Source organism: Myotis nattereri (assembly GCF_964212035.1).
Source record: "Myotis nattereri genome assembly, chromosome: 11".
Taxonomy (NCBI): Eukaryota; Metazoa; Chordata; class Mammalia; order Chiroptera; family Vespertilionidae; genus Myotis; species Myotis nattereri.
In genome coordinates this window covers 26,503,774-26,516,861 of record NC_138086.1, presented here as the reverse complement: position 1 = coordinate 26,516,861, position 13,088 = coordinate 26,503,774, and the positions used below count along the sequence as shown (strand labels likewise).

Sequence of the window (13,088 nt, the reverse complement as noted above, 5' to 3'; positions counted from 1 at the left end):
CAGACATTTCAGAAAAACCAACATTATGAAAGAGAAGCACAAAAATCAGTAAATAGAAGAACTTAATATAAGTAAACAAAAAAACACACCTTTAAAAGTGTCATTGGTACTTCTCAAAGAGGTAAGAGAAAAATGACATATTCATGTAGAAAGAACATTTTTTAAAAGTATATTTAGAGATCTTGAAAATGAATAATCTTATAGATGGGCTGAAGAACAGAATGTATATATTTCAAGATCAAATTAGTAAATTGGAAGATGGTGTTGAGTATTTTCTTGCAGGATATAGTACAAAAAATTAAAAAAGAGAAAGCATGAAAGAAAAGTGAAGCAACACAAAAGATCTATTGGTTCTAATCTGCTAACAGAAGTTTCAGAAGCAGTGAACTAAGAATGGATAGGGAGAAATAAAGAACTAAAGTAGAAAATTTCTCATGATGAAAAGTAGTTGTTTTTAAAAGGGCTCTGTGAGTATGAAGCAAGATGACTGAAAAAGATCAACAACTGTTTATATAATTGTGAAATTTTATTTTTATATATTTTAATTGTGAAATTTTAGAGTATCGAGAATAATGACAAATTTCTAAAGACTTGTGAGAGAGAAATACATGACTACAAAGGAAGAAGAATAAAATGATACCAGATTTTTTGTTATACAACCATAGAAAAGAAAATGACTGAGAAATTTGTGTTTCCAAATTTTTGAGTGACAATAACTTTGAATAAAGAATTCCCAGTTTCAGATGTGAAAACATAATAAAACATTTTTCAGACATTCAAAGATTCATAAAGTTTAGTCTTCTTTTTCAGGACAAGTGGAAGAATTGAGGATGACTGCAAGGTTTAGAAGAATTGAGGATTGACTGCAAGGTTTGGACTGAGCAGCTAGAAGTAAAATATAGCCATTAACTGAGATGGGGAAGACTACAATAAGAATAGGTCTTTTGAGAAGATCAGGAACTCAGTTTGATATTTAAGTTTGAGATTCCTAGTAGAAATCTAATTGAATATGTTGAATAGACGGGTATATTCAAGTTTGTTTCTGATATAGAGATATAAATTTGGAAATTATCAACAAATAGAATTTTATTTCTAAAACTAGAGGCCCGGTACATGGATTTGTGCACTGGTGGTAGTGGTGGGGACGCGTGGCCTGCTGTGGGTGTGCTGCTCATTTTAGCTGAGCAGCTGTGGACTTGCCCTCTGAGCAGCTGCTGGATGAGGAAATTAGTCTGAGCTGACATTTCGGGGTAATGTCTTGGGTAAAGGCATGTTCTGTGTCCTGGAGGAATCTGGCGGAGAGCTTTGTATCCCAAAGCCACTCAGTGAATGTCCTTGATGTATGATGCCAGGTCGGTGACACCATCGGGGATGTTCAGGGCAGCCGTGCTCCAGGATCCTCAGCCGTCAAGACAGCCTCCCCAGGGGGTCCACAGTCACGTCCCCTCTTGCCATCTGCTAATGCCAGCTCCCCGTGCTCTTTCTGGAACACATCTTAGAAGGCCTGCATCAGCTGGTGGGGTCAGGCCAGAGTCTGGATTGTCTCAGGTATTTGATAGGTGCAGAGACTTGGCCTCACCCTGGGCCTGCTAGCTCCTGCTCCTGCTGTGGGATCAGCTGCTCACCCCGGTCAGCCGAGCGGCACTCCCACTGTGGGAGTGCACTGACCACCAGGGGGCAGCTCCTGCATTGAGCTGTTGAATAGACAGGAATATTTGCGCCATAGCAACTGGTCGACCATTCATTCTGCCATTCGTTTGCTGGGCTTTTATATATATAGATAATGATTCTTGATGAAATCATAAGAAAGAGAGGGTCAGTAGAAAAGGTGAGAGATTTTCTAAGGATGAGTACCAAGGCTCTCCAACATTTATAGAAAAAATCCATATAGAAAAAATATTAGATGACCTCCTTTTGGGTCTCCACGTTATAATCTTTAACTGAGTCATTCATTCATTCATTCATTCATTCATTCATTGGGGTGGGTAATGTTAAAAAGAACCCAGGAGTAAATTTTCAGAGTTTTTGTTGTTGTTGTAGGCTTGGTGGAACCACAGCTTCCAGACTCTCTCCTTCATCTCTTGACTACCAGACCTTGCTTGTATCTGTCTCATGGCTGGAGTGGGTCATGGAAAGCAGAAAATGTAGTCCACACACAGAGTCTGAGAGACTGAGACCTGGCTTAGCCTTGCCAGAGACTGTGCTGGACACTAAGCACAATATTTGTGAAGCTGCCTGTCTTAGGGACCAGCAAGTATTTATTTCTCTTGAGACCAGCCTCAGTGCTTGTATTAACACAGAGGAAAACCATCTGGGTTGATAGAAGCCTGGAGAGGACCACGAAGCTACCATTTACTTCAGTCCAACCCTGCAGGGAGAGAGCCTATAGAAGCCACTTTAGAATGCCAAATTGGCATGATTAAATAAACTTGGAGATGCAGGTAGGGGGCTCCTGATTTTGGCTCCCAAGGTGAATCCTGCCTATTTGCAGAAAGGGCCTCTCTGCTTTAATAGCTTTTAAAAACAGAGAGATGGCAGGTTTTAAAAACCAAGATTGTTTAGTGCTTCTGTTTGGTGCTAGTTGTTGAGCCTAATGGAATCAAAAGGACATTAGTGCTTTCTTAAATAATGGCATAGGCTACCTGGTGTTTCTTTAGACTGTCTGTGTATACCGTTTTAGTGCAGCATTTCTGAGAAAAATACCTGGTGGAGATAGCAGATGTGGGAACACAGGTGGTATACTGACATAGCATCATACAACATTGACTCACATGGAAACCAGAGACTGTCCAAATAAATGAAAACCTTAGTAAAGGTATTATTATTTTAATCTCAGAAATAGTAAAAGATATTGCATTCATGAAACAGCAGCAGGATAGTATTAAACATTTAATGAACAATAAGCATCATGATTGAAAGTTAAATATGATAGCAGAAATAACTCAAGGAAAGAGAAGATAAAGTTGAGAAGAGCTCTTAAAAAGTAGTGCAAAAATACAATGGGGATAGAATATTTGAGAGAAGATATAGCTTTATTTGATGACCAATCTAAGAGGTTAAATACCAAATAAGTTTGTGTTCTAGTATTACAGAAGGAAAATTGTTGTAAAAAATATGATTGAAGAATATTCCTAGGACCAGAGAAACATTTTCCCAGATTAAGAATTCCCATCAAGTGCCGGGCACAAACTTTCTTATTTTTAAATATCAGAATACTGAAGATAAATTCGACAAGCTTCCAAAGTAAAATTTAAAAAAAGTCATTCATAAAAGACCAGGAATCAGAATCATTTCAGACTTCTCAAAAGCAAGACAGACACTTCTGAAGGAAATTTATTTTCATCCTAGAACTCCATATATTGTCAAGTGTTAATGAAGTGTAAGGAAAAGGTGCACAAAAACATTTTCAGGCCTGAAAGGTCTCAATTTTTTTACCTTTCATACACACTCTCTGGGGACTCTGCTGTACTAGAGGATATGCCCCACCAACATGAGGGGATGAAGAAGAGAGAACAATACATGGGACAAGGTATACAGTTCGGAGGAGCAATGGGATTCTTGGATAATGTGGAAGGATGACAGCTGTGCCCCAGATAAAGAATATTTGGTATTTTTCAAAAGAAATGTCTTGTGAGGCCATTTCAGCAATTGGAGGAGATTTGATGGTTGAATAAACACACAGAAATATAATCAGACAAAACACAGTGAATAACTGTAGAGACACAAAATATTTGTACAGAATTGGAAAAGTAGTCACATTATACTACAATGGTTCAAATATGGGGGAAGGGTTGAGATTATTTTTCCATACAGATACCCTGTTGTTATAGCATTATTTCTAGAAAAAACTCTCTTCACTGTTGAATGGTTTTGGATCCTTTCTTGAAAATCAATTGCCCATAAATGTGTACATCTGTTTGTAGAGTCTGTATTCCATCCACTAATAATTACATCTATCCTTATGTCGATACCATACTTTCCTGATTACTCTAAGGCTTCAAATCTGGTATAATAAATCTTTCAAGTTTGTTATTCTTTTTGCTAGTGTCCTGGTGTACGGATTCGTGCACATTCAAAGGAAATAATTAGTCCCTCCGGTGCAGGGACTAATGCAGGTGGTCCCAGGTGGTGTTCAGCGGGGCAGGACTGGGCAAGACGGGCTGGACATGCCCTGGAGCCAACCTCCTGTGGTCCCTTCCCAGCCTGCTGCACCTGGGCCAGCACCGTGGCTCGAAGGGCATCTGCAGAGTGAGTGGGGTCCCTCCAGCAGGTGGGATCCCTTGGACTGGCCTGTGGGGAGGGCCAAAACCAGCTCTCTCCGACATCCTCTGAGGCAGTGGTTCTCAACCTTCTGGCCCTTTAAATACAGTTCCTCATGTTGTGACCCAACCATAAAATTATTATTATTATTTTTTTTAAATATATTTTATTGATTTTTTACAGAGAGGAAAGGAGAGAGATAGAGAGTTAGAAACATAGAGAGAAACATCTATCAGCTGCCTCCTGCACATCTCCCACTGGGGATGCGCCCGCAACCCAGGTACATGCCCTTGACCGGAATCGAACCCGGGACCTTTCAGTCCTCAGGCCGACGTTCTATCCACTGAGCCAAGCCGGTTTCGGCCATAAAATTATTTTTGTTGCTACTTCATAACTGTAAGGTTGCTACTGTTATGAATTGTAATGTAAATATCTGATATGCAGGATGGTCTTAGGCGACCCCCGTGAAAGGGTCATTCGACCGCCAAAGGGGTCGCGACCCACAGATTGAGAACTGCTGCCCTGACGGGTCCTGGAGTGCGAGAAGAATGACAACGAATTAGGCTCCCTCCTCTCTAGTTCTGGGGTGTGTCACCCGAGAACCGCTGCTGCCAAGTGACTGCAGCTAGGCTGCTCCTGCATTGAGCGTCTGCCCCCTGGTAGCAGTGTGCACCATAGCTACCAGCCAGTCGACGGATAGTCACTTAGCCTTTTATATATATAGACTAGAGGCCTGGTGCACGAAATTCGGGGTCCCCTCAGCCCAGCCTGCACCGTCTCCAATCCGAGATCCCTCTCACAATCTGGGACCGCTGGCTCCTAATTGCTCACCTGCCTGCCTGCCTGATCGCCCCTTACTACCCCCCCTGCCAGCCTGGTTGCCCCCAACTGCCCTCCCTGCCGGCCTGGTCGCCCCACACAGCCTGCTGTTCAGTCATTTGGTCTTCCCTCGCTAACCCCCCTGCTGGCCTGCGCGCCCCAAGCAGCCTGCTGCTCAGTCATCTGTCCAGTTGTTTCCGTTGTGATGGCCCCTGGCTTTTTATATATTAGGATAATTTATTTTGGGTATCTACAGTAAATCCTTAGCATTTCTATACAAGTTCTTAAAATAAGTTTGTCATTTTGTACAAAAAGTCTACTTGGTTTTAATTGAGATTGCATTGAATAAACAACAATTTGAGGGGAAAATTACATCTTAAAAATGTTGATTTATCTAGTTCATGAATAAGGTTTATCATTTTTATAAGTTTTAAAGATTTTTAAAACAATGTTTTGTGCCCGGCCACAGTGACTCAGTGCTTGAGTATCAACCTATGAACCAGGAGGTCAGGGTTTGATTTGTTATATATTTATTTAAACGTTCTAAAATCTGTGTCCAATAATTCTAGTAGCTGGTCTGTGAGGAATTCTGCTGGTTGTCATTCATGTTAACTTTATTTCCTTACTAGAGGCCCGGTGCACAAAATTTGTGCATGGGGAAAGGGGTCCCTCAGCCCAGCCAACACCCTCTCTCAATCTGGGACCCCTCAGGAGATGTCAGACTGCCGGCAGTCGGACATCCCTCTTGCAATCCAGGACCGCTGGCTCCTTACTGCTTGACTGCCTGCCTGCCTGATTGCCCCAACTGCTTCTGCCTGTCTGCCTGATCACCCCTAACCGCCTCTGCCTGCCTGCCTGAAAGCCCCTAATCACTTGCCTGCCTGCCTGCCTGATCACTCCTAACCACCTCTGCCTGCCTGCCACATCACCCCTAACTGCTCTCTTGCCTGTCTCATCGCCTCTAACGGCTCTGCCTGCCGGTCTGATTGCCCCTAACCACTTTGCCTGCCTGCCTCATCACCCCTAACCACTTGCCTGCCTGCCTGAATGCCCTTTCCCGCCTCTGCCTAGGCCCCCGCAGCCGGGGCTTCGTCCAGAAGGACGTCTGAAAGGTCATTTGCCTGTCTGGTCTAATTAGCATATTATGCTTTTATTATTATAGATATGTGTGATTTCTTATGCCTGCTTCTTGGTTGTTGTCATTAAATTATTTCCTGGTTCTCCAAGGCCCAGAGTAGATTTGCTATCTTCTAGAGAGGCTTTGATTTGATTTCTAGGTGGTCCTATATTCATTGGCATCAGGGATGTTTCAGGCATTAAAGTCTTTGTTTAGGCCAAGCGTAAAGAAAGGACTTTTGGTTTCCGGGATGCACATCATTTCTAAGGTTGGTTGGTTTCGGCTTTGAATGCTGTCCTTTTCCCCCCATTTATCCCTCTCTCCCTATTTGTTGTTACTCAGACTTTTCACTTTTCTCTTTGGATTTTGACTCTCATCCAAAAATTGGCTTGCAGCTTCTCTATTGCAGATCATTATTGTTTTTAAGATGTTGATTTAAAGTTTTTTATAGTGTTTTTCACTGTCTTTAGCAAGAGGAAAAGTTAGAGCTGTGACTGCATTTATTAGAAACAAAGAACAAAAGTAAATAAACTTATTTTCAGGTTAAGAAAGCATAAAAAGAATAAATGTGGGGATTTATTAAGATAGGGATTAAACAGAATTTAATGAAATATAGGGTGTCCAAAAAATGTATACACATACATTTTTTTATCGCTCAATTGATGTTTGTTTCTTTTCAAATTTAACCCATTGGAATTGATAATTATTCAAAGTGTGTATACAATTTTGAGGGACACCCTGTAGAAGAAAAGCAGTATTTCAATAAAGTTTAGAGCTGGTTCTCTGAAAAGACCAATAAAATAATCGAACTTTTGGCAAGTTCGATTAGAAAGTAAAGAGAAGACATATGTAAATACATTAGGAATAAAAGTGGGAACATACTAGACATATGAAAGAAATTAAGTGATTACACTAGAGACTATAAATCATCCTAATTAGTAGTTTGTCAATTTACTGCCAAATTAACACTATTAAAATATTTTATACATTAATAATGCTTCTTCACAGGCACCCTATTTAGCATTAGTTTGATATATAATACACAGTAGTATCTTTATAAAGAAAAATTTCCTGCTTGTAATTTTTCATTTGATGCTATATTCCTAGAAAATAAAGTTTAATTTATGTGTTTCAGTCAAAAAGTAGACCAGATGTACTTTTCTTTATATTTATTTTTAGTATTACTGTTACTAGCTTCATGAGTCACACTCTTTTTCTGCCATTATTAAAATCATGCTTCATCTTTCATCTTTGGTCTACTTCCTTTCCTCACCTCATTGTATCAGCTTATTATTTTTCTATCATTGGATTCATAGAACAGATATTTATGGCGTGTGTGTGAAGGAGGACGCGTCATGGAATACATGCATTCCTAACTTTTTATGAAAACTTTAGGCAACCTAAAGCCAATAAGATTGTGTATATTTGCCTTTCTGTTTAGAGTAAATAAGCATATTTTATATTGTCTATCAACAGAAATGTAGTTTCACAGATACATTAAGATGAAAAAAGCTAGTATTATAACTTTCTGTAAGTTGCTGTAATAAGAGATATTATGGAAGGTAAATCATAGCAAACTAATTTGTCTTGTTGTTCTCCTATATTGTTTTTTACATTATAAGGCAGTTATTTTTCTACCACAGTTTACTTTGAAGCCTAATGGAATTATATTTTCATTGACAAAAACTTGCAAAGACATAGAAGAAAGACTAGGATAACCAGTGTTGCATCAGTAATACACTTGATGAGAGTTGATATTGCAACTTAATTTTGGTACTTATCAGCCTCCTTTTTTGTGTGTGTTTATGCATTTTTTGCTTTTGCATTACTTTGCATAATCTTTTATCAGGATTTTACAATATCAGAGAATGTTAGCAAAGGAAAAAAAAACTGTGAGTACTTGTCAAATTCTTCATATTTACAGAAGAATTTGAGTCTCAGAAAAGTTACATCTGTGTTTTTCAGACTATCTCTGATGAAGAATCAGAATTGAAACTGTAACAAATCCCCCCCCCCACACACACACACACTCGTCCCATGCCCCAAGTCTGTTGAGGACCAATACAAGGCCCTATTATGCATGCCTAGTTCCCAGCTTGTGTCCTGTGATTAACGACCTAAGTTCAATAATAACCACACTGATAAACATCTTATTCTGCATAGTTCACTGATGACGTCCATAAATTTGTGGCAATCTTAAATTGTTATAAATGCTTCCAAATGTTTATTCTCAACTTTTGTATTTTTCTTATCATAGACTGGTAAAACACAGTGCATGGACCACACTTTGAAGTGGAACTAGGATAGGAGCAATGCACATGTTTGATCCACTCATGGAGAGGATTATCACTATAGATGTTAATGCAGAGCAACAGCTTTCAAATTAATTTAGTGATAAACACTCCAAAAAGACTAGCCAGAAATCCTGTGGTAGAAAACAACTTTTCCATGTGCAAATGAAAAATTTGAATAATCCTATGGAAAGGTATTTTAATTGCTTTATATGTAGTTCATTTTTAATTTGTGCCTTTATAGCTCAAATAGTTTCATGGAATTAAAATCATTTGGGCAGATAAAGATTTGAAAGGAGATTATTAGGCACAGAAAGGTGAGTGGAGAGAGGGAGAAAACTTAAATGGGGAAAGGTTACATCATTGATTACAATATTGAACTTACTGTAATCATTAATCATTTGTTTCCCTAAATAAAAATGAGAGACCATTTTGAAATAAGTTTTTGTTGTGTGTGTTTTTAAAGAAAGTTAGCAGCACTAAAATTTCAATTCTAGAGATTAACTTGGTGTTCATTTGGCACATATTTATTGAGGTCCTAAAATGTGTGGTACTAACATTATATTTGAAAGTTCTTAGCCCATGCAAAAGTCAGATAAAGTATGGAGTTGGCTGTTAAATATGCCTCTCTCTCAAAAGTAAGTTGGAGTATGCCAAATAGATTCAGATTTTTAAAGTGGAAATCTAATGATATGGGTGCTTATATCTTGCAGGATTACCAGTTATACCTGAATATTTAAGAACAGGGTTTTTGGAGACCTTAAGATATTAGTATAAATTGAGGAGCATAGAGGGAAATACCACTTTCTTTTTTATTTTATTTTATATTTTTATTTATTTCAGAGAGGAAGGGAGAGGGAGAGAGATAGGAACATCAGTGGTGAGAGAGAATCATTCACCGGCTGTCTCCTACACGCCCCCTACAGAGGATCAAGCCCCCAACCCGGGCATGTATGTGCCCTTGACTAGAATCAAACCCAGGATCCTTTAGTCCATAGACCAAAGCTCTCTCTATCCACTGAACCAAACCTGCTAGGGCGAAATCTCACTTTTTTACTTGCCTTCATCATTAATGTGTGATCACAAATTGGAGCATTTTTTGTTTTCACTTATACATGAAAAGATGAAAGTGCTTTATGTTAAAGGCATAGCAGGGTTTTGGATATTTCTTCTGCTCTTTCTTGTTCCCACTGTTTTTCTTGATGGCATCCTTTCTGTTGGTCCCTACTCCTGTATTCTGATAGGCACAATTTCCCAACCAGTTGTGGTTCCCATTTTTGGTATCTCTTCATATCCAGTTTTAGATATTGTATTTAATGTGTCCCATCTTCTATTTATTATTAACTATTTTTATTAGTAGTAGTAACTGACTTATGAATGCTGATGTGCAGAACACAGTCTTAATTGCTTTATAAATGTGTTTATCTGTTTTAACTCACAAAAACCCTCTGAATAAGGTACTATGACTCATTTTACAGAAGAGAAGACTAGGGCAGACAGGTCACATAATTTAGCTAAGGTTTCTGAGAGAGTAAAGATTGAGCCAAGATTCAAAGCCAGGCAGTGTGAGTTCACAGCTCTTATTCAGTAGTATTGGCATTAATAATAGGAATACTAGTAAAAGCAATACTGTAATGATTTAAAAGGAAAAGATTACAATAATGTAATTACTATTTATTGAGGATATCTATGTACCAGTCATCTATACTAATAAAAGAGAAACATGGTACTGGCGTACGACCGCTACCCTTTTCATTGGCTAATCAGCGAGATATGCAAATTAACTGTCAGCCAAGATGGCGACCTGCAGCCAGGCAGCTTGAAACTAACATGAGGCTTGGTTGCCTCAGTGACGAAGGAAACCAACGTTCCCCGCCTGCGGCTGCAGGCCTCTGAGCCTGCAGTTTCAAACATTGTAACAAATACCGCCGGACTTCAGCCAGCAGATTCACAACATTGTATGCAAAGGCCAGAAACCTACTTTCAGCAGCGGAGGCCTAAGAGCTGGAGCCAAGCCTCAAGCTAAAGCTGGCCCAGAATAAAAAAAAAGGAAAAAAGGAGCGTTTGGGAGTTCAGTCACCCCCAGCCTGAAAACAGCCCTCAGCCCCTCACCCAGACTGGCCAGGCACCCCAGTGGGGACCCCCACCCTGATGGGTGTGTGACCAGCTGCAAACAGCCACCATCCCCTCACCCAGGCTGGCCAGGCACCCCAGTGGGGACCCCCACCCTGATCCGGGACACCCTTCAGGGCGAATGAGCTGGCACCCACCCATGCACCAGGCCTCTACCCTATATAGTAAAAGGGTAATATGCCTCCCAGCACCGGGATCAGCGGAGCCGAGAGGCCTCCCGGCACCGGGATCAGCATGACGGGGCAGCACCCAAACACCCTGATCGGCCCTGCTCTGTGTGTGACAGGGTGCGGCACCCCAACCCCTCCCCCCTGGGCCCTGCTCTGTGTGTGATGGGGTAGAGCCATAACCTCCCCATCAGCCCTGCCCTGAGTGTGACAGTGGCTGTGCCCCAACCCCCTGATTGGCCCTGCTCTGTGGGTGATAGAGGGTGGCGCCCCAACCCACTGATCCTCCCTGCTCTGTGTGTGACAGGGGATGGTGCCCCAACTCCCCTATCGGACCTATTTTGTGAGTGAAGGGGGAGCTCCTCAACCCCCTGTTGGGCCCTGCTCTGTGCGTGACAGGAGGGAGCTCCCCAACCCCCTGATGGGCCCTGCTCTGTGCATGACAGGGTACGGAGCCCCAACCCCCCTGATGGGCCCTGCTGTGTGTGTGACGGGGGGCAGTGCCCCAACCCCCGGATTGGCCCTGCTCTGTGCATGACAGGGTACGGAGCCCCAACCCCCCTGATGGGCCCTGCTGTGTGTGTGACAGGGGGCAGTGCCCCAACCCCCGGACTGGCCCTGCTCTGTGCATGACAGGGGGTCGCGCCGCAACCTCCCCATCGACCCTGCCTTGAGTGTGACGGGGTCGTGCCTCAACCCCCCAATCGGCCCTGCTCTGAGCCCAACCAGGGGCTGCACCTAGGGATTGGGCCTGCCCTCTGCCACCCGGGAGCAGGCCTAAGCCAGCAGGTCGTTATTTCCCGAGGGGTCCCAGACTGCTAGAGGGCACAGGCCGAGCTGAGGGACCCCCACCCCCCACCCACCCCCGAGTGCACAAATTTTTGTGCACCGGGCCTCTAGTAATAATAATAATTGCTTTATGAGTGTCATTTTATCTTTAGACCAGCCTTTAAGATTATATTCATTTTACTTGTGAGGATACTGAGTCATAGAGTTTGATTAACTTGCCTACAACCACATGGCTAGTAGGTATTGAAACTAAATTCAAACTCCTGAGCCAGAGTTTCTATGTATTATATTTATTTGCCCTTTTGTGTTTCTCTTTGATTAGGACTGTGTTGAAAAACAAGTACTTCATTGATCTTTTAGCATATAGTAGGTTTTCATTAAATATTTGTTGCTTGTAATACATAAACTAATACTTAGATGAGAAAACTTAATACTTTTTGCCTCTTACACAGTACCTTAGAATTTTAATTTTTCTGTAAACTGTGTGCTCAGGGATCCCAAGATTGTTTTTTTGTGTGTGTTTTTTAATTTTAGAAATGGTTTAAGTTTTAGCACTAAAAGTAGTGCTAAGGTAGAAAAAAGTATTTAAAATTGTTATTTAAGTTTTATTAAATAAAAATATTTTAAGCAATTAAAAAATTCAGAGAAGGGGAGATATAACAAATAACCACTTATCCATCATCCAGAATTTGATAATTATTTTTGTATAATATTTATATTTATTTAATGCTAACTTCTTTGTTTTATGCTTAAAGCCATATCCAGAAGACCCAGCAGTTTATAAACCACTCTCCCAGGAAGAACTGCAAAGGATAAAGAATGAGAAAAAACAGAAACAAAATGAGAGAAAACAGAAAATATCAGAAAATCGCAAACATTTGGCAAGTGTACGTGTTGTACAAAAAAACCTCGTCTTTGTCGTAGGGCTGTCTCAGCGCCTAGCAGACCCAGAGGTAAGTCCTCTTCTATTCTTGTATTTTTTCTCTCAACTTCCTTTTTTTTTTGCTTCTCTTATTGGGAAAGAAGAGCTGACCCTGCCCAACTGCAGAATTCCACAGAAAATATTGAAACTTAGGAGAAAATGGGAAATATGTTTAAATAATCACTAAGAAACCAATAACTGGTTGTGATCTTAAGTAGGTTTTAAAATCTTTTCTGCCTTCATTTTCATCAGTTGTAAAACTAGGCAGTTGTACTAGATTTCTAAAGTCTCCTTTAGTGTTAATAATCTGAAACTTGGATAATAGTACTGTTTTGCTGTTAAGGCTAACATGTGACACAACTACTTTTTATAGCTTTATAAGGACCAACAGTGGAGATGCAGTTACATGAACCTGCTAGAGATCTGTATTTTAAATCTTGTCCCAATAGTAGTTCTTATTTATAGAACAGTTGTAGAACTGTTGTTATACTGTATTATTATTCTTTACTCATTCATTTCAAGCCAATTTTCTGGAAAGAAGAATTTGATGAAAAGAAAATAATATAGTGGGCCAGGTTCTTTGTCATTTG

At 40.6% G+C, this 13,088-nt stretch overlaps 1 protein-coding gene across 5 annotated transcripts in view; it reads left to right on the top strand.

Annotated features, from left to right (window-relative positions):
• Window positions 1-13,088, top strand: part of CNOT4 (CCR4-NOT transcription complex subunit 4) — a 148,198-nt gene that overhangs the window by 66,080 nt on the left and 69,030 nt on the right. For all 5 annotated transcript variants that reach the window (XM_081102453.1, XM_081102452.1, XM_081102456.1 and 2 more), the window contains exon 3: window positions 12,332-12,529. In XM_081102453.1, coding sequence (XP_080958579.1) covers window positions 12,332-12,529 — 198 coding nt within the window. The remainder of the gene's footprint in view (window positions 1-12,331; window positions 12,530-13,088) is intronic.